General features: G+C 47.9%; 1 protein-coding gene across 1 annotated transcript in view; it reads right to left on the reverse strand.

The window, feature by feature from the left end:
- Positions 1 to 239: 239 nt before the first annotated feature.
- Positions 240 to 26,552, reverse strand: part of Tep1 (telomerase associated protein 1) — a 41,158-nt gene continuing 14,845 nt past the window's right edge. Inside the window, exons 13-54 of the mRNA XM_051176774.1 lie at positions 26,082 to 26,240; positions 25,254 to 25,331; positions 24,049 to 24,179; positions 23,538 to 23,597; positions 21,272 to 21,430; positions 20,494 to 20,670; positions 20,094 to 20,214; positions 19,138 to 19,262; positions 18,786 to 18,899; positions 18,577 to 18,694; positions 18,260 to 18,454; positions 17,979 to 18,154; positions 17,746 to 17,902; positions 17,432 to 17,611; positions 16,921 to 17,013; positions 15,631 to 15,763; positions 15,343 to 15,493; positions 14,968 to 15,101; positions 14,727 to 14,815; positions 14,395 to 14,509; positions 12,908 to 13,148; positions 12,661 to 12,775; positions 11,695 to 11,819; positions 11,486 to 11,585; positions 11,140 to 11,295; positions 10,552 to 10,764; positions 10,189 to 10,342; positions 9,875 to 10,087; positions 9,155 to 9,318; positions 8,713 to 8,826; positions 7,276 to 7,383; positions 6,347 to 6,479; positions 6,092 to 6,168; positions 5,882 to 6,011; positions 5,389 to 5,525; positions 5,134 to 5,258; positions 3,110 to 3,253; positions 2,883 to 2,979; positions 1,198 to 1,303; positions 871 to 1,088; positions 644 to 748; positions 240 to 434 (exon numbers count right to left, since the gene is read on the reverse strand). Coding sequence (XP_051032731.1) covers positions 267 to 434; positions 644 to 748; positions 871 to 1,088; positions 1,198 to 1,303; positions 2,883 to 2,979; positions 3,110 to 3,253; positions 5,134 to 5,258; positions 5,389 to 5,525; positions 5,882 to 6,011; positions 6,092 to 6,168; positions 6,347 to 6,479; positions 7,276 to 7,383; positions 8,713 to 8,826; positions 9,155 to 9,318; positions 9,875 to 10,087; positions 10,189 to 10,342; positions 10,552 to 10,764; positions 11,140 to 11,295; positions 11,486 to 11,585; positions 11,695 to 11,819; positions 12,661 to 12,775; positions 12,908 to 13,148; positions 14,395 to 14,509; positions 14,727 to 14,815; positions 14,968 to 15,101; positions 15,343 to 15,493; positions 15,631 to 15,763; positions 16,921 to 17,013; positions 17,432 to 17,611; positions 17,746 to 17,902; positions 17,979 to 18,154; positions 18,260 to 18,454; positions 18,577 to 18,694; positions 18,786 to 18,899; positions 19,138 to 19,262; positions 20,094 to 20,214; positions 20,494 to 20,670; positions 21,272 to 21,430; positions 23,538 to 23,597; positions 24,049 to 24,179; positions 25,254 to 25,331; positions 26,082 to 26,240 — 5,808 coding nt within the window. The 3' untranslated portion in view covers positions 240 to 266. The remainder of the gene's footprint in view (positions 435 to 643; positions 749 to 870; positions 1,089 to 1,197; positions 1,304 to 2,882; positions 2,980 to 3,109; positions 3,254 to 5,133; positions 5,259 to 5,388; positions 5,526 to 5,881; positions 6,012 to 6,091; positions 6,169 to 6,346; positions 6,480 to 7,275; positions 7,384 to 8,712; positions 8,827 to 9,154; positions 9,319 to 9,874; positions 10,088 to 10,188; positions 10,343 to 10,551; positions 10,765 to 11,139; positions 11,296 to 11,485; positions 11,586 to 11,694; positions 11,820 to 12,660; positions 12,776 to 12,907; positions 13,149 to 14,394; positions 14,510 to 14,726; positions 14,816 to 14,967; positions 15,102 to 15,342; positions 15,494 to 15,630; positions 15,764 to 16,920; positions 17,014 to 17,431; positions 17,612 to 17,745; positions 17,903 to 17,978; positions 18,155 to 18,259; positions 18,455 to 18,576; positions 18,695 to 18,785; positions 18,900 to 19,137; positions 19,263 to 20,093; positions 20,215 to 20,493; positions 20,671 to 21,271; positions 21,431 to 23,537; positions 23,598 to 24,048; positions 24,180 to 25,253; positions 25,332 to 26,081; positions 26,241 to 26,552) is intronic.

Below are 26,552 nucleotides of genomic sequence, written 5' to 3' on the forward strand. Positions count from 1 at the left end.
TTCACGACCAAACAAGGTCCCTTGGGTTTATTCAACCTAAGTACTGCTCAATAATACTCTCATCCTTCCTCCTAACAGGAGAGGGACTTTAGAATGCATGGAGGAAGGGACACAGGACTCTGACCTACCAATTAAAGGTGTGGTTCATGTTCTTGCAGTTCTAATAAAAATGAATGGTAAATTACAAAAGAACACCCATATCCTTCCCGGTTCAGAACATAATCAGGGTTATACTTAATATCTTCCAACACTTTATTGGGTTTGCATCATCTAGTACAAGTGACATCATCTTTGTCTTGAGTACTGCATTCTCCTTCCCAACACAGAAAATACAAATTTCCTTGTGTGTCTCCCACGGCAAGCTTCAGGATAGAGTTGGACCCCAGCCAAGGTTCCACACAGCTCACTGGCCCATCACATCGGAACAAACCCAACTAAAACAAGAACAGAAATGGGAGGAGGTGAAGCTACAGGCCTGGGGTCTCCTTATCAACTTACCTTTCTCTCAAATCAGGCCACTGCAAGAGAGATTGAAGAAAACAACTTTCACCTTTTGCCCCTCCTTATCCTGTTTTCTTGCAATAGCCTTTTCCCAGCTTACATGCATGCATGAGCTCACACACACACATACATACATACTTACCAGCTGCATGCTGGGTCTCTCCCACAGCTTAACATCTCTGTCCTTCGAAGCAGTCACCAGCAATCCAGGGAGCACATGGAGGGCTGTGACTGAGCCCAAGTGAATCTCAGAGAGGAGGGGAACAATGTGAGTTCTCTGGGAGACCTTCAGATTAAGGAAGCAGCAAAGGCTGCTGCATCACATTTAGAACCTCCTCCCTCTCTCTATGGCCCTTCCCCCATGCTTACCTTTTTACCCTGCCTTGCCTTTAAATGTCTAGGTCCTGACCAGCTCTCCGAGAAGGAATCTGACTCAGAGTGCACAGATGGATCTGTCTCTGGAGACTGGGTTTTAGGTGGTTTTGCTTTTGTCTGCCAGATGTTGTCTACAATCCATTCTCCTTCCTGGGTACACTCAGCTAAGCTCCACAGCATTCCGTCAGAGGTGGCGCACAGAAATGCTGACTCTGCCATTTTAAGAGTGAAGTTAGAGAGCCAGGTCTCAGGCCTTTAGGGCCCACCAGCCTCCCTAAGCCAGCCCAGAGCTCCTCTGGGTTTTTCACACCCACTACTAACCAGACTCAGGTTTGGCCTGAGTGATTGCTACTGAGGACCCATTAGGATTCTTTATGTCCAGAGTGAAGTCCAGGATCTCCTCAAACTCTCCTGACTCCTTCTGCTCCTGTGAAAGGATGGGTGATTAGGTAACTCTGTTCGTCTGTCCATATGACATAACTCCACTAACAAAGCCTCGGTGTTCTCCTTTAAGGTGCCCAGGATATTAAAAAAGAAAACTCTACAAGTACAGTCCATGCATCAAATGGGTGCTTATAAGAATCTATCCATGCAGGCCCCCAGGGGAAGATGTACAACAGCTCTACCATCTCAATGCAGTTATCATGCCCATCCCCAGTTGGGGGAAGAACTCCCAGAGCTGGCAGCAGGTTTTAGTGTCATAATGTCTTCCTCCACTTGACGGAGGTCTCTGCAGTGTGGACACATTTGTATCTAGCCTCCTTCAGCAAAACAATGACATGTCTGTATTTCCCATTTTCCAACACTCAATGCCATGTTCTGCTTTTTCTGCCACACAGTTCTATACTGAAAGTTACCTGTCTTCTTTCTGTGTCCAGGCACGTGCACTGGTTTGGCTATGTTGAATTAGGATGACATAGATGTGCCTGTGCCTGGCATTTGGGGACTATGTACACTTCTTTCACTTAGGTTCATGTTTGGGAACAGAATTACTGTTTCCTATCAGGCTTTGTAGGTTACTTTAGAAGGTATCAGGTTAGGGTTTCATAAACTTTCTAGAAGCAAGAGACTCAGGAATTTGGGGGGATGAAATACAGCTTTAATATACCCAAATTGCTAAGTGTAAAACACCTATGAGGTAACTGCATCACGACACAGACACAATGCAGCCCCTGCCTTCAAATGCTAATACTAACAAGAGTCAGTAATAAGAAAACTAGGGGACAGGCTGGGCGTGGTGGCACACACCTTCAATCTCAGCCCTAGGGATCCAGAGGCAAGTGGATTTTTGAATTCCTGGAATCCTGACCTAAGGAGTGAGTCCCAAGACAGCTAGGGCTACACAGAGAGAGCCTGTCTTAAAAAAATTCAAAAAGAATGAAAGAAATAAGGGAGGGAGGAAGGGAGACGAGAGAGATGGCTTAACAGGTAGGCGCTTTTGCCACCAAGCCTGACGACCTGAGTTTGATCTCTAGAACCCACATGGTAGAAAGAGAGAGCCAACCCAACTTGCTTTCTGACTTCCACACACATATTACAGTATACCAGAGCTCACATGGACAGAGAGACAGACAGACACACACACAAACACACACACACGTAAAACAAAAGTTTAAAAAGATGAGAAAGAGCTGGCATGGTGGCATAGACCTCCCAGCATTCAAGGAGGCAGAGGCAAGATGCCTGTGAGCTCCAGGTCAGTCATGGCTACTTAGTGAGGCCCTATCCCAAAATGAAAGGGAAGGAAAGGGGAGGGGAAGGGGGAGGAGGAAGAAGATTTTTAAAAAATCTATGAACATTTGTTTGCACAATGAAATCTTACACGGAAACTCAGCATCCAATGATTTTAAAATAGAGTCACTCCAGGGAAAGGGAGACAGTGGACTGGGACTACCTGCCTTCCCTTCCCTCTCTCCTCCATGTTGTTTTCCAATGTTTAACAACATTAGTTCTAGAGTCTAGAATGTAGACAAACGCTTGTTGTATCACATCCAAACAGGACTCACCAAGAGAGAAAGACATCCAGAGTTCCCCTGCTGCAGGTAGAATATGCCATGTTCCTTGCTGGCGCACAGAATGGAAGAATGTGACCCGAACCTCCTGCTGTTTTATAAGAAAGTGAAAGACCACGGCTCTTTGAGGCCCTGGTGTTATACCCCGAATTTGACTCGTCTTCGGGGTAACCACTAAACCACTTTTCTTTTCAGCTCCAGTTTCACATTTTGTATCTTACCAGATCACAGATGGAGTACAGCCAGGCTTCATCTGTAGTAATTCCACATTCTCTTTCATTAAGATGAGAGACTGGCCATCAGGGGCCAGGACCAGACCTGTCAGGACTCCCAAGTCCTCCGGCAGAGCTCGCTTCACGTGAAGACTGTAGCTGAAAAGACACACACACAAACAGGAAAGAGTACTTCTTCAGCTAACTCCTCTCAGTCTCCTTCCCATGCACTTCCCATGAATGGAGTGTAAACACAGTGATTGTTCCAACCATCTGTGGTGTGCTTGTTTGCTTTCGCTGTCCTGGGGATGCAACTGGAACCTCTGGCGTGATTCAGACAAGCACTCTAGCACTGAGCTATATTCCCAGCACCCGTCTCTCTCATGTCAACATCCATCACTCTCCCTTACTTGCTCAAAAGAGGGTTCTCTAACACTGCTGTCATTTGTTTCCATCAATAAGCCTGTGGATACTTCCTCCTGTAACAAGGCCCACGCCCTTAGTAGGCCTCATAACCTCAGCACAACCAACTCCATGATGGAAGTACCATTCAGGCTATAAAACTCAGCACATAAACAGCACCACCAGTCAAAAATGGAAACAGGCTCAATCTATCCAAGTCCATAGTTCTGGGTGGCTCTTTAAATGTATTAACCTTGCTTTTTGACCTGAAACTCTCTATGTAGACTAGGGTGGCCTTGAACTCAAAGAGATCTACCTGCCTCTGCTTCTGAGTGCTGGAATTAAAGGAATGCCCCACCACCATCTAATGTCTTCTTGGCCACCACCTTCCCCATCCCCTTTTGGAACCCAAGGACTTGGCTACACCCAGAATTCTGGCCAGAAAGACAGCTCAACAGGTAGGCTCATGGTGTAGGACAGAAGTGATTCCAAGAACTGTCCTCTGACCTCCACATAAGTGGCCTGAACAAACACACCTCATTACCACACACACACACACACACACACACACACACACACACACACAAAACAAAACCAACAACAACAAAAAACCCCAGAACACTCTGGGGATTCCCATGCATAAATTTTAACACTATCAACTTTTCTGGGTTGTGTTAACACTTTTGCTTTGCTGGAACACCATTCCCTTCTTTTACTGTCCCAGAAAATTCTTCATTTTTTATATCTAATTTTAAAGACCATCTCTTTGCTACCATTTCTCAAATTTTGCAGACCTATGAGTTACTGGAGGGCTTTTAAAAATTCAGCTGGGTTTTGTGCCATACACTCTAATTCTAGCCACTCAGGGGACTGAGTGGAAAAAGACTCTGAGCTGCTAGCCTGAGAAATATAACAATACTCTGCCTCAAAAAAGTAATAAATAGATAAACAATTCATGTGTACCACACTCTCTGGTCCAGAATTTAACACCAAGTAGACATTTAAGAATACGAATTTATGCCGGGCGGTGGTGGCGCACACCTTTAATCCCAGCACTTGGGAGGCAGAGGCAGGTAGGATCTCTAAGGTTGAGGCCAGCCTGGTTTATAAAGTGAGTTCCAGGACAGCCAGAACTGTTATACAGAGAAACCCTATCTCAACCCCCCAACCTCCAAAAAAGAATTGCTCATTTAAACTGACAAGTCCAGAGGCTGGTGAGAGGGCTCAGTGGATGAAGACACTTGCCAATGAGCCTGGTGACCTTAGTTTGATTCCCCAGAACCCACATGTTGGTATGAGAGCTAGCTACCTCAGGTTGTTCTCCGACCTCTGCACACGCAGGCGAAGACTATAAAGACATAAACAGAGGGAGGCACTACTTTAGGTAGCCTCCCTCAGACTCCAATTCCACAGGTACTACTCACAAATTACAGAGTGTAAAGCAAAATGTCTTAGCTGCCCCACACATCCAGTTCCTTGTCACAAGAACACACAAAGATCAATGAACATACTCTGAAAATAACTGAGGCAGCTGACATCCTGTCAGCCTCACCCAGAAGCATAGACATAGATCATAACAAATCCTAGGTATGTGTAGCTCGATATTCCCATCAGCCATTGCCTTGTCTCACCTGGGATTTCTGGGCGTTGCACCTTCCATCAGGCCCACTTGCCACTCGCTGACTTTCTCATTGGCACTGAGAACAAAAAACGAATGGGCCGAGTACCAGATCACATCACTGACACGGCCTGGAGCCTGTGTGTGAAGCAAGTTCAGTTCAGTACTTTTGAGGAAAAAGCATAGACCTTCCCCCTCCCGGATATGCAAGCAAAACTCCAACCCAAGAAGTTCCACTGGTGGTCAGAATTCACACAGACTTAGACACCTGTGCTGTGGCCACAGCTTTGGCTTCTTGCCACAGGATTAGCTCCCCAGCTTCATTTGCAGACACTGCCAGAGAACCATCTGGTGCCCATGCCACAGCAGTGATGACCGCAGCACTCCTGGGTGTGTGTGTATCATCTGGTAAAGAAAGGAGGGGATGCAGGAAAAGTTCTGATACTAAGAGAGTGCATGCCTTTAATCCTAGCACTGGGGATATAGAAGCAGGTGGACGTCTGTGAGTCTAAGGCCAACCTGGTCTAAAGTTCCAGGCTAGCCAAGACTACAAAGTGAGAGCTTATCTCAGAAAGGAAGGAAAGAAGGAAGGGAAGGAGGGAGGGAGGGAGGGAGGAAGGAAGGAAGGAAGGAAGGAAGGAAGGAAGGAAGGAAGGAAGGAAGGTAGATCTGGGCCATTGGACAGGATAGAGGTGTAAGGTTACCCTTGGCATTCTTTGTTCTAGTCTGCTTTCATGCTCCCTCCTCCTCTCCTCACTCACCTGCTTCCTTAGGTATCTTCCAGAGCTGTACAGAGCTATTATCTGAGGTCAGCAGGTGGCCCGAGGCCTCAGAAGCAGCAGCAGCAGTGACTGGACCACTGTGTCCCTGGAGGGTGCTTATTTGGCACACCTAGGAAAAAGGGGGTTGCAGAGGTTGTCCTTCATGTGTTCTCTACCTCTCCCCTACCCCAGTTCTTGCAGAGAGCTCACCAAGAGGGGATGCCACAACTTTGTGGCCCCATCCAGTCCAACTGTCACTGCCAGAAGCTCTGATCCAGGCTGTCCAGCTGAAAAGACAGAGAAACCAACTCAGAAGGAATGGTCAGGAGCAGATGCAAAGGCTTGTAATAGAGTGTTAGCTAGCAAGGACTGGGCCCTAGGTTTAATCTCTAGTACTGAAAAAGAAAACGAGGAGAAGGAAACAAAAACAGTAGCAATGAGGGGGAAGGGCTGATGGTTCAATACCTGGGCAGGGCTCCAGGGCAGCTGCACACTGGCTGATGGGTCCTGAGTGAGCAGGGATGCTGGTCAGCTCCACTCCCTGATGGTCCCACACTTTCAAGGTCCCGTTCCGGCTCACAGACACTATGTGCTCCTCCTGTCCCCAGATCACAGTGTCAGAGGACAGATGGGATATGGGAAATGAGGCAGGCAAGCAAAGGGAATAGTTTAGCATCTGCTTTCACAATCTGTATGTGCTTTAAAATTTCTTTAGAAACTTTAAATGTGTGTGCATGTGTGTACGTGTGTGTGCATGTGTGTATGTGTGTGTGTCTCTCTCTCTCTTTCTCTTTCTCTCTCTCTCTCTCTCTCTCTCTCTCTCTCTGTGTGTGTGTGTGTGTGTGTGTGTGTGTGTAGGCATGTGTAGATGAATGGAGGTGCCCAAGGAGGGCAGAGGCTTCAGATCTCCATGGAGCCAGAGATACTGGCAGCTATGAGCTGCCTGACATGGGTGCTGGGGTTTGAGCTCAGATCTTTAGGAAGTGCTCTTAGCTGCTGAGCCATCTCTCCAGTCCATTCTGTGTGTGCATTTAATTAGTTCCTGATTAAGACACCGAGGACCTAGAAAACACCTGGCCAAGACCCTAACTCCCTCCAGAGAGGGGAAGGTAAATATCAGGGGCTTGGAAGATGTAAAAGGATGAGGAACTCAGAACTGTGGAGCTGAGTGGCTCAGGACTGCCATCTTGCCAGAAATTCATAATACTGAGAGGATGTGTTTATGTGCCATCCATCATCTCACCCATCATCATCTCACCCATCGGACTCAGCACTGTAATACAGTCCTAAGTATCACATTTTTACTATTTGCCTTTGAGAGTAGATACCTAATGCATTCAGTCTCCCAGATTCTCCTGACCTTCCCAGAAAATGCTGGTGAATCCATTGCTTACCACAGCAACCACAGAGCTCACTGCACTCTGGTGACCCAGGAACTGACCGAGTTGCTGTCCTGACTCTGGATCCCAGAGTCCCACAGAGCCATCACTAGAGCAGGAGACCTATAGCCAAAAAGGAAAGGAGAAAGATCATCAGCATTCCTTTAGCATTTTCTTTGTGTGGCTTTGAGACCAGGTTTCACTATGTAGCTCTGGCTGGCCTTGAACTCACTGTGCTAGGATTAAAGTAGCGCAGAACCGTGTGTGTGGGGTGTCTTTTCTTATTTCTCTTTTTAAAAGAAGCTACATAAGAGGGGCTGGAGAGATGGCTCAGTGGTTAAAAGCAGAAGACCCGGGTTCAAGTCCCAGCAACCACATGGCAGCTCACACCTGTCTGCAACTCCAGTTCTGGGCTTCTGAACTCCTGACACAGACATACATGCAGGCAAAACACCAATGAACATAAAATAACATAAGAACTCTACATAAGGAAAATATACTTCACAAACCCTAAGAAGATACTTGAGATTTATAAATCTTTCTCAGGCATTCTAAAGCTGGAGAGACAGTACTATGTTTTTGTTAGGAGCATGGGCTTTGGGGCTGGTGATAGCTCCAATTGCAAAATTGCTCTGTTCTAGAAGACAGAAACTCGCTCCTTAGCACCTGGCCAGGTAGCTCACAAAGGCCTGTAACTCTGGATTCAGGGATCCACATCCTCTTCTGGCCTCCACAGGCATGGCACTCACATGCATAAACCCAGACACAGACACATACATATTAAAAACATAGTTTAAAAAAACTTACATCTTAAATAAAAAAGGCATGGGTTACAGGAATGTGGCTAGACTGCAGAGCACCTGCCTAGTATGCGCAAGGCCCCAACTGGGTTCAATACCCAACACCGGAAAGGCAGAGGGGCTTTTCTATCATAGTGTTTACTGGGTCAGGGATGGTGGGACAGCTCAGTGGATAACGGTGCTTGTCACCAAGCCTGACAACCTGAATTCAATGCCCAGAACCAAAATGTGAAAAGAGCACTGCCTACTGCAAGCTATCTTTTGACCTGCATGTACACACTGTAGCACAATGACACATCCATCTACACAGATACACACATGCACATAAAAGTGTAAAGAGTTAAAACAAAAAAGAATGCTTGTTAGCTCAGCTTTATCACTGCATGTGCTTGAAAATGCTTGTCTGGGGTCAATTTTCTTATCTGTGAAGAAGACATATGGTAGTGACTACTTCACTACTTTACAGGGTATTGTAAAGATTAATCATGCTAATAAGTAAAACTGAGCTCGTGGCAAATCTAGTATATACTATGTACCCAGAAGAGGTCAGCAAGACTATTATTAACAGATGCTAGAAAAAGTCTGAAATGGAGATTGCTTTCCTCCAGGTTACTTGCTGGGCCCTGTGGATTCTTTCCATCCCTTCACTCACCAGTAAATTATCTTTGGTCCATGCACAGCCAGTGATCCAGTCACGGTGACAGGAAGTGAGGGAGCGAATCAGAAGAGGGGCTTGGGCCGTCTTCACGTCCCAGCAGAGGAGATTCTGGGTAGGCAAGGACATGGATCCATCAGGGCACAGACCATGGTAATGCCGAAGCCATTTCAGATAGTTGGTTGTTTTGTTTTTGACCAAGCCTCGTGTGTCCTAAGCTGGCCCTGGACTAATGATCAATGAACTCCTGATCCTCCTGACTTCATCATCTAAGTACTGAGATCAAAGTTGCTGCCACCACACCTGGTTTCAAGCAGCAAGTTTTAAAGAGGAGAAAAAGTGTAAGGCATGCAGGACGACCTACCTGCAGAGCTGGCAGATCAAAAGGTGGGAGAAAGCAATGGGAAATGCTTCTGCATTTCACCCTTCTGCAGCTCACCCGATCCCTGCCCGAAGTGGCCAAAATGCCTCCATCAGGGCTGAAGCTACAGCAACACACTGGGCCCTCATGTCCCCGGAGTTCAGCACAGCAGGGAAAGTCTTCTTCCAGCTCATGTGGCTGTGTCAGCAGCTGCCTGGGCCACAGCCGCACTGTGAAGTCCTCTGCATTGGAAACAGAGAGGGAAGAGCTTCTGGAAAATCAATGCAAGACTGGCCCAGGAGGCCAGAGGGACACATGGGAGCAGAGCACAACACAGCACTCAGGAACACCGCCCTGAGGAAGAGAGATGGCGCACCACCAGAATGTACACAGGCCCCGGGCAAGGTCAGACACTACATAAGCACACAGCAGGGAACGCCCTGCACCCCAGGTCCTGCTTGCCAGGGGTCAGGAAGGTGGCTCCTTGTATCTGTCATTCCCTGCCACACTTTTCACAGCAGCTGCTGCAGAAGCTACATTTCTCAAGGCCTCACCATCTGTGAGAATAAAATCTCTCACTTCCAGAGGACCCAGGCCATTCTGTACTCCCTCTCCTCTTCTCTTTCTAGAAACAGTCTAGAGTAATTATGTAAGATTAACTCTTTCAGACACATTTAAAAGTTATAAATAAGAACTGTATGGGCATGGATTTTGATGAGCACGTGTAATTAGTTATAAATTGAAGGGTGACACCAGCATATTTCAAAGAAATGATTCAATAACACTACTCAGTAGTACCTGAGGCAGAAGCCAAGAGTTCCTGGGAGGTAGCCAGTCCAAGCACAGGCTTCTGGTGTCGGGACAACAGCCATAGGGAATGGAGGGAGCATCCCTTGATCATCCAGCCACGCAGGGATCCATCTTCTGCACCGCTCACCAAAACAATGGGACTGAGCCAAACTAGTGCGGACACTGCCACATTTAGCACTTGACACTGAGTCTCCTGGGAGCCTAGACAATGAAAGAGTACAGGAAAGACATTTGAGAAAAGAAGTGAGGCAGCGGGTACCTTCTTTCCAAGGGTGCAAACCCTTCTACTCTCCCTCTGATACCTGAAGAAATGTTGTAGATCTTAATGCCATCCTCTCGGTACCCAACAGCCACCTGGCCACCATCTGGGCTGAGAGCCACACAGAGTGCAGGAGACAGAGGAAAGGAGCCCAGGCAACCCCTGGGCCGGCCAAGAAATCCTGACCATAACTGAGCCTAGGATGCCAGAAAAGAGTTTAAAGACACTCCCTTCTGCTGCCTGGTTCCCATCCCCTATGACATCTCCCTTCAAAAGACTTCAGAAAATCTCCCTCACCATGCAAACTCCCCCAGGATCCTCAACAAAGGCCCCCAGCATCACCTGAACACATCCCTACTTTTGCTTCTCTGTCCCCAAACCCACCACAGGCCCTTTGTACGCTCACCTTGCCATCTTCTCCAGCCGTCAGGAACCGGCCTCCAGTATGCAAGAAAAGAACAGCAGCGACACAGCCACAGTGTGCAGGGAAGGCTGCCAGCCGTGCGCCCTCTTGCCAGGCCCACAGTTCCACTGCCCCATCTATCCGGCCTACAGCAACAGACTTCCCAGGTGCACTGAATGCCAGAGTGCGCACAGAGGCTCCCGGGGCGCCTAGTTCCTAGATGAGGATATAGAAACAGGAACCACAGGGCCTGTTCTCAGCACAGTCTCAATCACTCTCCACTTTCACTCCTGTTCTGTGTATTCTCCCTGAGAGCTACACAGAACCTTTTATTTTCTTAACGTTTTTAAATTTCTTTTTCATTTTTACATACCAACCCCAGTTCCCCCTTCTTCCCCTTATCCTGCCCCTCCACCTCCGTCCCCTCTCCCCCATCATATTCCTCAGATAAGATAAGGCCTCCCTTGGGGAGTCCACAAAGTCTGGCATACCATGTTGAGGCAAGACCAAGCCCCTCCCCTGAGTAAGGTATCCCACCATAGGGAATGGGCTCCAAAATGCCAGTTCATGCACCACACAGGACCTTTTTACCTTGATGATTTTGAGTCCATCTGCCTGGAAGAAGGTAATGCTGCCAGCCCAGTTGCCTGTGGCTACCATCTGCCCTTCTGGGTGGAAAGCTATGCAGTTCAGGGACTTGGGACATGTCTGCTGGAAGGCCAGCTGTCCCCTGACTGTGTCCCACAGCTGGAGAAGAAAGAGAAGAGGAATCGGGGTGCTGGGCACAAATGGCAGAGCGTGCCAGCCCCAGAGTTCCTGAGGGTTACCGTATCTAGTCCCCCACCTCAGCAAACTTCCCCAGGACAGGCAGTCAGCAGTTCTACCATGTTGAGCAACAAATGAGGTTGACTCATGGTTTAGGGTCACTTTCTGTTACCTTTAGGTGTCCTCCCAAACACACAGTGGCCAGCAGGCGCCGGTCTGGGCTTAGGCAGCAGCCTGTGATTTGGTACTGGTGGGCCTTGGCTTGGAACACCCTGTCCCAGGAAGACAAAATCAGGGTCCTGGGGTCATTTGGCAATTAGGCTCCTTCCTCACTCCTTTCTATCGGGGATTCTCACTCAGAAACATGAGGAAACCGCTTACCAGCAGCCATGCTGCAGGTCCCAAAGCTCCAGGAGTCCATTGAAGGTAGTAAGGAAAAGAGCATTGTCCGAGAGGAATGCAAAGGAGGAGATCCCATCACAGCCACTCACCAGAGCCTTCTCCTCCTGTAAAGCCGGTTGGAAGTGTGGCTCAGGCGAGTCCCTGAGTCCTCCATAACCAAACCATTCTAGTCATAAAAAGGAGGCCAAGGCAAAAAGAGCTTAAGTCCTTGGCTGTCTACACTCCCAGCCCAAACACAGGTTCAGGGGTACCTCATAATCAATGCAGGGTCACTTTCTCTCACTCCAAGGCCCCAAGCCACAGATTTGTAGGGTTCAAAGAAAGGGTATTATGTAAATGCATGTACACAGGTGAGGGGGTGATGTGGGTAAGAAGAGAAAGGCTGTGTCTGTGTCTCCTCCCTCCAGTCTGGTATTACCTCCTGCTGCAATCATTCACAGCAATTTATGGGACCATTCTCTCCTGTGTCGTTCTTGGGCTCCTTATGCCAGCCAGGCCTGCCTGTTTCCATCCAAGGTCGTCCTCTGTCTACACAACTCCCATAGATCTTATTATGTGGGCAGCTGGGCTCTGACTCTGAGCCCTGTGTTCCTCTAAATCCTAAGTAACATGCCTTCCGTGGGAGCCGGACAGTGATGCTGCACAGTCGTATCTGCTGATTGTTTCATTCTGTTCTAAGCAATGCCAGTCGGTCTTGTACTTAACAGACAGCCCAGACTGACTTTGAGCTCACAGTCCTCCTGCCCCAGTCTCCCTGCTGCTGGGATTATGTTGTGGACCTTCCAGCTGAAGAATGACCCTTTAACAAAGATGTCTAATTTGATATGAGTTGAATGGTGTTGCTGAATCAATCAGGGTTTTAAGGAAGTACAGGCTTGCCTAGACTTTCAGGGCAGTATGTGAGGGTTTTCTGATGGTTACTCTGTCCTGCCCTCTGCATCATACCTGCCAGGTCCTCACGTCCAACAGGTAAAGTGTCCCATTGCCAGTGCCCACAGCTGCTCTTTGTCCATTAGGGGATAAGGCCACAGCGGTCGGGGAGGAAATTGCCAGAGACAAGCTAGGAGGAAAGAGGAGTGAGGGAAAGAAAGTCAATGGGAATCAACTTCTGCAATTCTATGCCCCAATCCCTCTCCATGGTAGTTCTAGTCTGAACAGCCTACCAGAGCTGGGAGTCAAGGGTCTTTCTTACCTTTGCTGCTTCTTCAAGGTCTGGGGTTTATTAATCCATCGTAGTGTGAACTGGAGGTGCCATCGCTGGGTGAGCAGGGGGGCCTGGCAGCAAACAGGAGACTCTACAGGCTGGCTGGCTGCCTGCTGGAGCAGGAGCAGAGGATACTGGGCAAGGAGCGAAGCCTGCTGTCTCAGGAAGGCATGGAAAGCAGCAACATCTGCCTCCAGGGGCTTCGGGTTCGCTTCAGGTGTTGAAGAAGCTATTTTAAAAGAAAGAGAGGAAAGACTGAGAGTAGCTGAGGTGACTCAGTGGGCTGGAGAGCTCGCTGCACCAGCACGAGGCCTGAGTTCAGATTCCGAGCGCCTACAGAAGAAGCCAGGTGTGCCACATGTGCCTGTAACCCTAGTGCTGGTGCTGGGGGCTGGGGAAGAGAAGACAGGAGAATCACTGGATCTTATTGGCCATCAGCCTAACCAAAAAACAGTGAGCTTCAGATTCAATTAAAGACCCCACCTCAACAGAGAAAGGTAGAGAGCAACAGGCTACAACTAACGGCAGCTCTAGCCTTTGTAGGTAACTGTGTGTAGTATTCACACACACACACACACACACACACACACTCACCCACATATACATACACAAACACAAATACACACTCACACATATATGCATACACAATATACACATACACATTCAAACACACACACACACACAAACACAACACACATGAACACACACTCATATATAAACACACACATACACGCACTCATACACATACACATACTCATATACACACAGAGAAATACACAATACAAAAACATACACATACATAAATACACACACCAATGGAGTGGAGGTCAGTAGGAAGCACATTAGCATTAGGAAGCCAGCCTAGACTCCATTAACCTCAGAACCAGTATACAGTGTATTTAAAATTCTAAGTCTCCACGCCAGACCACCTGAAACAAAGTACAAGGTGATCCTACATTCAAAACAGCTGGACAAAGCAGCCTTACAGACTACAGCCAGGATTTCTGAATCTTCTTCGAATCCCCCATGACAGCGCCCCTTACCAGCAGGAAGTAGTTTGGAAAGAACAACGCCCAAATTCCCAAATATTGTGTATAAATGTTTGTTTTCATTTAATTGGACTTTGTTATATAAAATAAAATAAATTAATAAAAAAAATTCTAAGTCTCAAAGTGTGACCCTCTGAATTTTATATCAGAAACACATATTCTAAGTATAAAGCTTTGGGTCTCACTGCAGACCTAGGAAAGTGGAATCTTGTGACCTTAGAGTCTACGATTTTAACAAACTTCCTAGAAAATTTACTTCAATTAAAAACTTAGAAACACTAAGAGGTCTAAGCAAAAGGGTCTACTAAGAAAGATCTGCTCACACTGGTGGCATTTTCAAATTGGAATGGAAATCGGCTGATTTTTACACCTCCCTTTGAGCAGGGTATCCCATAGCTGAAAAGAAAATCCGGTGACTTATCTCACCATAGAGCACATGGGCCTCCAAGAGGTCAGAGACTAGACCCATTTCCAGATACGCAGCTACCACGTGGATATTGGTGAGAAACTTTGCAAGGAGATCATGGTTCCTGCTCTGGAGCTGGGGAGAGAATATTGGATTCATTAGGATATGAAGGAGCTGGTGAGGAGGAATGGGCTAGTCTTAGAGCGTGCCTATGCATCCCCCTGAGACAAAGGGGGAAAGCAGGAGAACTCCAAGAAGGCAGAGGGAGTCTGAAAGGAGGCTATGACACTGGTGGAAAAGGGGAGAGGAACCTAAGAATGGCACAAGCAATCTATGAGGTGCGGGGACTGACCAGGTGGTAAGGTAAATCTCTCAGAGCCTCAGGAGGGCAACTTCGGAAGGTGCCAGAGGCATCAGGATCACACATCTTCCAGAGGTGAGCTGTAAGAACAGACATTGAGCAGGTCTTATCCTTGTAGCATCCCCAAGGTCTTAGGCTACAGCAGAGTTATCAACCCAGTGGCCAGTGTATGGTCCCAAGCTCCAGGTCCAAGCCTCACACTCCCGCCCATGCTAACACAGGCTGCAATCACCTGCAATGAGCACATGTGCAGGTTTCTCTAGACCCAGCTTTTTTCCATAGCGACGTTTAACTGCTGTCCTCAAAGGCCCATCAGAGAGGCAGAGACGGGCACCAGGGCGATCCACCGGGCCCTCCCGTAGTAAACTGTGCTCGAGAGAATAGGGAGAAGAGTAAGGAAGGAGAAACAGAGCCAATCCGTGAACCTGCTGGCACAGCAGTGTGCTGGCATTCCCACTGCACAGTGGCAACTGGACCAGCAGCATTCAGGGCCTGGGAGGCAAGTGCTGGGGCTATACCAAAGAAAGGGCAGGAGGAAGAAAGAATCCTACGATGTCCTGACTGGAGAGGAGTGAGGCTGGTGGGAGCTTGGCTGGGGCAGCATTACCTTCGCAGACTCTGGACAAGATAGGCAAACGGACCCAAGGGGTAAGGGCTTCTACTGTGCCCAGCAGCCATTGCTTCTTCCCAGCTCTTAGTCTCCTTGGGCAAACCCAGCCATGTGCTCAGCACTGCGTGCAGCTGGTCCACAGTCAGACCTGAAACCATAAACTCTCTGACAACCTGAGCCACACAGGGAATCTATGTCCATGACACATGACCCCTCCCGACACCCCTGGCTAAAGTTACCCAGTAGCTGAGCCCTCAGCCTCCCATCCTTCCCCCGACCACTAACCACTCCTCGTGACCTCAAGGGCAGCCAGAGCTCGAGGAAGGACATTGTGGCCATGCTCTTGCTCCAAGGTGCTCAGGATCTGCTGCAACAGTAATGGGAGAGTGGCGGGCAGGGTTCGCAGTCTCTCAGACACCTGGGAGAAAAAGAAGAGCAGGCTCTGTGAGTGACAGGTAGTACCGGAGCGGATGGAGTGGCGTGACCTACAGCGGGATGGAACGAAACGGTAAAGAAAACACAGTTGAGAGAAAAGTAGGGGTCAGGCAAAGATGGAATAGGAGATCAGAGACAGCAACCGATGAGAGATGATACTCAGTGTTGATTTTCAACTTGACAGTCTAGAACCGCCTGGAAGATGGAGCTCTAGACATGCCTGTGGGGAGTGCCTTGGGTGCATTAATCAAGGTGGCATTATCCCCTGGGTGGATCTTGGGCTAGAAAAGAGGCCAAGGGAGTGGGAAGAGGGTTCAGCAGTTAAGAGCATGTTCTGGCAGAGGACTTGGGGTTTAATTCTCAGACCCACATAATGGTTCACAACTCCAGTTCCAGAGGGTCTGATGCCCTCTTCTGACCTCTGCAGGCACCAAGTACACATAGTACACATACAGGTCGGACAGTCACACATAAAACAAACTAAGTGACAAAGCTAAGCTGAATCATGCCTTCATCCTTCTCTGCTTCCTGGCTCAGGCTCCTCTTGGCTTCCCCACCATGATGCACTATACCCATCAACTGTGAACCAGAAGAAATCCTTACTCCTTAAGTAGCCGTTGTCACAGTGTCATCACAGAAAAAGAAAATGAGACCAAGGGGGGGGGGAAACAAAGTGATGCCAGAAGTTTCAATTCAAAAAGAAAAAAAAAAAAGTTTCAAAAAGCAGCAAGGAATTTATCAGGAACCTGGATGGGGCCTATTTGTGTGGTATTTTAGCCAAAAATCAAGTTTCATTCTGACCATGTCCTGAGAACTTGAGGTGGAAAGACCTACCTCCTGTGGGTGGCGCCATTCCCTTGCACTGTATTAAAAAGCAAAAACTGTTGAGAACAAGCATTTATAGCTCTTTGCTTCGTGACTGCATGTGCATTATGATCAGCTACCCCAAGCTCCTGCCACTATAACAACCCCGAGACAACAGACTATATACTTGAACTGTGAGCCCAAATAAACCCTTCCTTCCTAAGTCGCTTGTGGTAGTGTATTTTATCGTAACAGCAGAAAAGAAACTAAGACAGACAGGCATGAGGCATGGAACCCAAGAAGGCTAACAGCTGTGTGGATAAGAAGCAAACCAACCTGCTCATAGAGCGTGAAGAGCCTCAGGTAGTCAGTGACAAGGTGCAGGTACAGTGGCAGGGCTGAACCCTGCTTTACCAGCAGCAGCCGCATCTGAGGAGATTCGGATGATTCAGCATGGGGACGAGGGAACACTGCTGTATGTAGCTTGCCTCTACTATAGCACCAAGCTACTGCCAAGTGGCTCCTCTCTGAGAGTCTAATTAAGTGATAGGCACACAACATCACCTCAAAACACACCCCCCTCCTACTTTCCAGCCAGATCCTGTCAGAAAAACTTCCATGGCTTAGCCTAGTGCACCTCATGATTCTACTCACTCTCCCCAGGGAGACCGTTCACCACAGAAACATCTAGGTTAGTAGTCTTATGAGTTACCTTATGAACAATTTCCCAGGGCAGAGAGGTCTAGAGAAATCTAAAGAGCAGCCATAGGGAGGCAGCTAGCAGCCTCCACAGCTGTACCCTCATGGCGCCGCGCTACATCCCCACCAGCCCTGGTCTGGGTCCCACCTGGTTGTTAAAAGGTGACTCCTCCAGCCGTTTCCCATACAGTGCTAGCTCTTCTCTCACAAGCTGAGCCCGCGAAGATGGGACCAAAGGCCCCAAGGCCACCACGGAAGCTGCCTGACTTTGCTGAAGGGTCTCTCCCAGGCCTGAGTCACTAGACACACTCAGCACCAGGTGTACCCGCTGTGACATTTGCACAAAGGAACAGAAAGGTAGAGGGGGAAAAGGGAACAGCATTAATGAGGACCCTCTCCCTACAGCTTCATGGCACCCTCCTCTCCAATCTTCCTCCTTTCTCAGCCTGGCCTCACACTCACCCGGGGAAGGGACTTGGGGACCCAGTCTGAAGTCAGCTGTCCATTCTGACCCACCATCTTATCCGCCCCGTCGATAATAAGGACCAAGGTCTGACCAGGTTGCAGTGCCTGAGCAGATTTGAGGAGCAGCTTCTGCTGCAGTTCCCACACCAGGCCTCTGTGTGTGAAGAGTTCAGGGTCAGAGGTGGGGAAGCAGGGAGGGCAGCAGAGTCTGCTACTCTCGGGGCACATACCTGTACGTGCTGGGGAGGGCACTGGGCTCTTGCAGTTTTCGATGCAGATAGGTACAGAGGCGTCTGAGAAGGTTGAGGGCAAGACACTGGTCGGGGCGGGCTGCTGAAAAGTGGAAGAAAACTAAGGGGGGCACGTTGCGTTGGTCGGGGGCCTGCAGCGCCGACACAAGGGATGCCTGCATGGGGGCAGAACAAAGCCATCTTTACAGTTTACTATGTGCACAATCTTCCTGCCCCACCTCCTCAGCCCCACAGTCCTTCCTCTTGCCTGAGACACATACCAGGAAGGCAGTCTTTCCTTGTCCTGCCTGCCCAGTCACCAGGCTCAGCCTCCCACGGGGCAGCATGAGCTGCTGCACTGCATCCTGAAGAAGGCGTGGCCGCGAAGGACTGGGTGGGTTCTTCAGCTGCTGAAAGCTGGCCTGGACCAAATCATCATCCAAGATGGATGCTGGCTGCTCCGACTGGGCTTCACGCTGGAGGTCATGGGTACTGGTTATGTTTTCATGTTCCTCAGATCTCCTGGCCTAAACCCCCACCAGTCCATTTTCCACCCAGGACTACCAAGCTTGCTTCCATCATCTGCACTCCTGCTTACCTGCAGGTAAAGCTTCTGGATCATGCTCCACACATCCTGAAGAACCAACTGTCCAAACTCCTCCAAGCCCCCAGCAAAGGGCCGGCCGGCTGCTACACCTCCCCACTCACAGGAGTACCTGTAGGCAAAGCAAACACAAGCAGTCAGAGTAGGCCTGGCTCGCTTCACCACACCTCACCTGGACAGGTGCCAGCACCTCCCGCGCTCACCTGCGACAGGTAACCTCTTTATGTTTGTGTAGGTAGCTCTTCAGTTCTGAGACCCGATGTGCAGTCTCCTCTGACTCAGAGATAAAGTCAGGTTTCCAGGCATCCGGCACAGAGCTGACCACCAAAGACACACCGGAGTGGAGCCACACTCAGAGCCTGGCCTCCTGAACCAGCCAGGAGACAAGGCTCGGGCTCCCCGAAACTCTGCCCTGAGCTTGAGATGTTACTTGGGGTGGCAGAGACACGCTCTCTGAGGCCTGTTTCTCTTTCAGCACTGGATGCTGGGGGCTGAGAACTGAACCTGCCTGGCTTTCTATGAAGGGAAATTTGACTGGGTAGCAACAGGAGGTACCTGAGGAAGTCAGGGTCCCGGAAGTAGATGAGAGCTTTAGCGGAGGGCTGCAAGCGTTGGCTACGACTCAGGAATTGCATCACCTCCATCTCTGTCACAGAACGCCCTGAAGGGTACTGCTGGGCCTATATGGAGAAGGAAGACACAGGCAGGATCAGTCCCAAGCGTCACTCCATCCCTGGAAATCTTCAAATGCCCGTGATCACCCTTATCTCAGTAAGCTTGTGTCCTCCCCAAAGACACAGGCAGTAAAATGTAACCAGCTAACGATTACCAAATGACTGACACAGTTGGAGATTGAACTCAGCACCTTACATATGGTAGGTGATCTACCACTAAGCTATGTTCACAGACCTTGTGTATGGGGTAGGGTGTGTCTCACTATATGGCTTTGGCTGTCGTGGAACTTGCTACATAAATAGGCTGGTTCAAGCTCACACTCTCAGAGCGCCTCAGATTCCCCAGTGCTGGAATTAAAGGTGTGTGGACCATTCCCCACTTCTGACCTTTTTTATTATATTGTGAGATAATGATGGCCTGGAACACCTGGCCTTCCTACCCAATCTCAGGTAGGCGTAACTACTACACCCAGCTAAATAAAATTCTATCTAATAGTACCCTTGAAATGTAGATGTTGTTTCTAGTTAATACATGTTGGAACTGAGGCTAGTTTACACCACTCTGTTTCCAAAAAGCCACACAACCTACACATATCCAAAGAGAGGGCTGAACCAGATCTGGCTGATGGCAAAAGCTAAGCAGATTCTCTGGGAACCCTCAAACCTCTGAGGACCCAGGCCAACGCTCCTTCCAGGCTTCATCTAGGCCATGATCTTGGACAGCCTGTTTTACCTCAATACTCAAGGACCTGTTAGTGCATCATTCCCGTATTCCTGCCAAGCTGGGTTTTCCCACCCCTGTTTCTTCTCCAGCCCCTCCACCCTTGTCTGTCTTACCCAGTAGAAGTGAGGATGGTCGGGCAGGTCATAGCTGGGGGGAATGTAGCCATAGCGGGAACCCAGAATGCCCACAAACAGCTGTGAGTTCTCCACTTCCCCAAGGCACACTTCCAGTTGTCTGTAGGCATAATTATGGGGACAGGGAGGAGTCACTGAGGACAGTTCCAAGCAATCCAGGGAAAAATAACAGAGGAGGCAGGGCCCTGACTCATACCGGGCAAAGTGAAGATAAAATGCTCCCGCTGGTATCTAAGAGGCAAAGCCCTGACACCCCCATACCCCTCCCACCCCCGCCCACCCCCGCCAATTTGTTCTTGCAGTCCCACCATGATTACTTGAGTTGTGCCACTGGACCCTCTCATCCCTGACCCAGCCTCTCTTCCCTGGGTCCCTGTACCTGTTCCTACGGGTTTCTTCCTCAGTGACACCCCAGCGCAGGTCAATGGCATGGAGACTGATGCGGTGGGGGGACACTCGTGCCTGCAGAGCCGGCAACACACATCTCATCAGCAGGTCTCGCTCCCCGTGCATGTCCCGAAAAGTGGATGAAATGAAAAGCCGGATGTGGCGCCACCTGGGGTAAGGGGAGGGTTAGACTCAGCCCCCATCTCCAGTCCACAGCCATAAGTGCAATCACCCTTCTGCACTTGACATAAACCCCTACAACAAACAGCAGAAGGGTGTCTTATAGGCCTCCAGGGAATAACCTAGCTATGGAACCAACTGCAGAAACCTGACATTTGGGTTCCACTTGCCATTTCTCTTATGTGCCTCTTTCTTCAGAAATTCAGTACTACAAAGTTACTATTTGATCAATGCAATACTTTGAGGCAAACTTGAACCTCATCCTTAATTATATCTTTAAGCTACCATCTAGCAAAGCCTGTGTGAAAAGCCAGAACCTGTGTTCTGAAACCTTTGCCTAAGCCCTGGCTGTATCCTCATGGAGTCTGCTGCCTTATCTTCATTCAAACATTGTTTTTTTTTTTCTAGTAAAGCAAGGATACACACTGTCATAAAGTGACAGTTTCCAGGAAACCCCTGCCTGGGGAGGAGAACAAATACCTTCATAAATACAACAAATGCAACCTTAACAGACAAAATGGCAGTCACAGGATTCCTCCAGGTTCTGATGAAACCCTCCCAGTTCACTAGGACACAGAACCCTGACTAACCCATGCTGGGAAATAGGACCCAAGGGGCCTGGCATGTCCTCTTCCAGGGGCCGGAGAGACAGGGTCTGTGTCTTTCCTGGGAGTGGGGGAATCTTGAATACTTTATCTAGTTGGCCCACATGATCCAGAAGACGAGAGGCTCCATGCTCTGCTATAAACCTAACAAAAAGCATCACGAGAACTGAATATTAGAGTTCAGAACGGGAACAAAGACATGCCCACCCAGTTCAGTGGTACCCCTTAGGAAGACAGACATAAAGCAGGCCTGATAGCTCAGGTCCACAATTCTCAACCTCAGCTAGGAGGATCACAGGTTGAGGTCAGTCTTGGAGATGAAAGCCCCATCTCAAGACTAGCCAAACAAAAAAGATAACCACAAGCTGGGAAAGCACATTTGAAAATAAATGAGGCTACAGAGCACCAAAGCAGAAAGAAGACACCAGTCCCAGCCCATCCCTTCCACTCGTCGTATATGGTGACCTTTGGATCCCTATTAGAAAACTGGACTGAGAACGGGCAACGGTGGTGCACACTTGGGAGGCAGAGCAGGCAGAGCTCTGTGAGTTCAAGGCCAACCTGATCTATAAGAGCTAGTTCCAGGACAACTAGGGCTATACCCTGAAAGGGGAAAAAACAAAATAAAAACAAAAAACCGGGTTGAGCCAAGGTTACAGGTTAATTAATACTGGTTAAGACTTTCCCTGTCTTGGGTGATTAGCTCTGTACCAACTACAGAAGCTCCCAATTGCCATAAAGTAAGGAAAACAAATACAACTTGCAGTTCTTCCAGGGCATATGGATTTGGCTCCCACCACCCACGTGTCCACATGGATGCACCATCTGTTTGTAACTATAATTCCAGGGAATCTGACAACCTCTGTGGCCTTGGCCACAGGCATATACACATACACAGGCAAAACACTCACACAATAAAAAAAACACAAGTAATGCCATTTCTTATATCTATTTTCCTTCCCTTCCTTTCTATTTATTTATTTATTCATATTTGTTTTTGAGACAGGGTCTCAGTATGCAGTCTTGGCTATCCTGGAACTTACTATGTAGACCAAGCTCATCTCAAACTCACAAAGATCTGCCAGGTACTGCTTCTCAAATGGTGGGAATAAAGGTGTATACTACCACACTCAGCTTTATTTCCTTTCTAAAAATATGTTTTAAAATTTTCAATTGTGTGTTTGTCTATATGACTCTTCGTGGCTTCCTATGTAAGACCTGAACAAGTACAACAGCAATAGAGCCACTAACATGGAAAAGGCAAATCTTACTAGGCTCCACCCTAAACAAAACACCACAGGCAGCTAAGGGATGCTGAGAGTAGGAGAAATAGTCTTCCCCAGGGATGAGCCCCTAACTTTGTTATCCAATACCAAGTGGTCAGACCTGAAACCATACATACACAAGTAATACCAAACAAACTGAGCAAATTGTACTCATGTATTTATGTACGTGTGTGTGTGTGTGTGTGTGTGTGTGTGTGTGTGTGTGTGTGTGTATACATAACAATAACAAAGAAAATGAAACTACAGATTTGAGAGGAAGCAAGAAAAGCAGGACATGGGAGGAGCTGGATAAAAGGAAAGAGAAGGGAGAAATGATGCGATTATAATTTCAAATGCTAAAAAAATAAGGAAATAAGTATGACTATGAGTGATAAAATCACAAATAGAAAATAAATTGCAAATAATGTCAGTAAAATAGGAAGCTGGAAAAATCCCATTTTTTTAAGGAAAAAATTAATTATGCATCTGTGTGTATGTCTGTGGATGTGTGAGCATAAATGTAATGATATCTGTAGGGGCCAAAGGCAACAGATCTCCTGGAGATGCAGGCAGCTGTTGGATCCCTGTGGAGCTGGAGTTAACGGAAGTTGTGAGTCACCTGGCTGGCATGGGTACTGGGAACCAATCTATGACCTCTGCAAGAGCAGTATGTGCTCTTAATGGATGGTCCAGTCCTCTAGCCCACATTTATCCTCCTTCTTTTTGAGTATTGCACAAACTTGAATGTATATAAGACAGAGCAGAAGCACCACCCCCAGCCAGGAGATACAGGCTGTTGAGGGTGACAAGCACTAAGACAGCAAAGGCTGGCGTCCCTATCACACTATGTTGCTGATAAACCTAGACATCCAGGAAAGAAAATAAACCATCTTACTTTGAAAAGTAAATAAATGAGCTGACAGACATGGAAACCTCCTAAGGGAATTCTAATGCTGCCTCTCCCCTCTAAAGCCCACTCTACTCACTTCAGTATTCCATCAGAACAGCCCGAGAGCGTCACATCATTGGGATTCAAATTTGCTGATCTGGCAAAAGAAGAATCAGTCACTAAACACCAAAACCAATGCCTGCAGCCAGGTGTGGTGGCTTACACCTGCAGTCTCCTGCCCAAGAAATCAAGAAGATAGAAAGTTCAAAGCCAGCCTAGGCTACATACCTAGACTCTATTTCCAATACCTTAAGATATATACTTCATCTCTGTATAATAGGTTTGTGATCTATGGCTATATCACCCATCTTGTCTAATAGAATTATGTGACCAGAGTACAGCCTAAAAGGGGCAAAGCCCTGGGTCCAGTTTCCAATAGCACAAAGGGGTAAAATGGCCTTAAAGAAGGTCCCAGAAACTTAAGTTCAGTAGAATTAATAAACCAAGAAGGCAAGAGACAGGAAGTATAGGTGAGACTCTGGTAAGAGACAACAGGAAATATGGATCAGTGCCTTCAGACACTGGACAAGAATGACCAGCATCCTTACATGTACTGTGCTTTCCGTAGGAGGACACCAACAAAGAGGCACTTGGAATTCACATGCTGCCAAACAATCTGTTTGGCTACATTCAGCATCTCGGTATCCATCATTTCACCAAATAGGATGACCCTGTCAACCTGTAAGATGAAAAGAGGAGGCTGAAACCAGAGTACAAGGCTAGAATAGACATGGATGAGCTCAGAGCATCAAGACGTTTAAAGATTGAAGGGTTAGAACTCTGAAAGGGAAAGGAAACCACAGCTCCTATGAATGCATAGGAGGGATACCACTACACCCCAACTTAGGACAGCAGGGATGGGAAGAAAATACAAAGGGGGCAGGGCACTGTATAGCTCATTGATGATATGAGAGATGACTGCTCATTTTGTGAGACAGTTTGGTTTGGTTTGGGTTTTGGTTGTTTTTTGAGAGTCTTTCTATGTAGTCCTGGCTGTCCTGGCACTCACTATGTAGACCAGGCTGGCCTTGAAGTCACAGAGATTCTCCTACCTCTACAGGGATTAAAGGTGTGTGTCTCCACGAACACTGAGTCAGTTCTTAAGTTTGTCTATTTTATATTTATTGGTGTGGGCCTTGAGCAGGCTAAGCTAAGTTTATTCTCTACACATACCCAGTCAACATGGCCATTTCAAACATTCAGGTTGATAAATAAAGGGTATAGTTCATGGTGATGCACTTGCCCTGATTTCAGTTCTCAACACTACTATTATGCTTAAGACAACAGTAATACATTCTCAAAGAGTATTGCCTTCTAATAATCTTACTACATCTCATTATCATCTGTATTGTGGAAATATGATGCAGCAACAACATGCTGAGCACTTCTGTACAGTTCTATATTTAGTGAGGATTGCCAAGCAATTTACACTATGGGAACTAGCAAACATTAAACTATACTCTTAGTTTCCATTTATCACTAGAGATTATCAGCACAACCCTGTCTGAAGGACTACCCCGAGCAGTGAGCCAGTGATGAGAACACTGCCAAGTATGAAAGGTCATGTTGAAGAGTCAAGAAATGAGAAGCAACTAGATACACATTCCACATGTGAACCCAGTACTTGGGAGGTAGAGGCGGGAGAATAAGGTGAAGAAGGCCAGCCTCATCTACAGGAGACAACAAATGCGAGGAGCAGGTTGTGGAGGAAATGCCAGAAGGGAGAGTTTCATGGGGACTGAACTGGACTCACGGGTGTCCTTTGGACAGCCAGAGATAGCAGGTACTTCCCAAAAGTGTTCAGGGGCCATTCATCATTTTCCTCCAACTCCTGACAGAAAGAAACAGATTAGAAGGTTGTGCCTGGGGTATCAATGCTCTCTCTGGAGGCAGTTTCCATGGATCCCCTACAGGTTATCTGAAATCTGGTCTCACTCACTGTGAGCTAGAAAGAGGGGACTCAGCTGGACCATGGTATTTATAGGTGAGGCATAGTGGGACATCCTTAGCTCTTAGGGAAGCACTCTTGGGAGACTCTGAGGTATCTCTGAGTTCCTGCAAAACCTAAGTTGTAAAAGCCTGGAGCTAAACCATAATTCACTCCCTGGCTTGTTTCAGGATGCAGTCCTTTCCTTCCTCATGTATTTTCCACACGCCACCTGCCATGAGGTCCTCACCAGACTCAGGCAACGCCAGTGATATGCTCTCAAGCCTGGAGAACTGTGAGCAAGATAAATACCTTTCCTTTGTAAAGTCAGCTTGCCTCCAGCATAGGGTCTCTCTATGTTGTCCTGACTAGGCTGGGACTCATTATGTAGGTCAGGCATTGAACTCAAGTGCTGGAATTGAAGGCATGCACCACCATGGCCAGCATCTATGCTTCTTAAAGAGAAGGGAAAAATCTCTCTGTATCCCAGGCTGACGCCACATGTGCATCCCTCCTGCCTGTGCTTCCTGCTCCCCGTGTGCTGGACTGAAGGTGTGCACTATCACACCTGGCCATTCATGCCTTCACTATCTGAGGTGCTCTCAGGCTCATGGTCATTTATATATTTTTAAGCAATGGGGGTATGTATCTGACCTGGACTTGAGCCTGAAGTTTGATGGCAGTCTTCAGGATACCTTCATCTGTCTCAAGTACTGGCATCTTCACGGTTCCTCTTCCGCACAACAAAACAGTCCCCTGCTCTGCCCGGGCCATCATCATTCCAATCAGCAGCAGCACATAATTCAGGGGAGGCTGACAGGACAGAGCATCATCGTTTAGTCACACTTCAGAACCCATGCTTGCCTACCTAGCTCTAGAGGCCAAACTCCTGGCTTGGGGAAATCGGGGAAGGATTATGGCTCTCTCAGAAGGTCACCTTCAGCAGCCTCTGGAAAACTGACTTGTGGGAGCAGGAGACAGACAGAATCCCTGCCCAAGTCAATCATGGGATACAGCAAAGGGAATTCCAGACACGCTTGTGACAGAAATTCAGAGGTCATTCTGAGCTAGCCAAACTTGAAATGTTAGTATTATGAGGCATAAGTAAGACTGAGGAAAATTGTC

Source organism: Phodopus roborovskii, unplaced genomic scaffold (genome assembly GCF_943737965.1).
Source record: "Phodopus roborovskii unplaced genomic scaffold, PHOROB, whole genome shotgun sequence".
Taxonomy (NCBI): domain Eukaryota; kingdom Metazoa; phylum Chordata; class Mammalia; order Rodentia; family Cricetidae; genus Phodopus; species Phodopus roborovskii.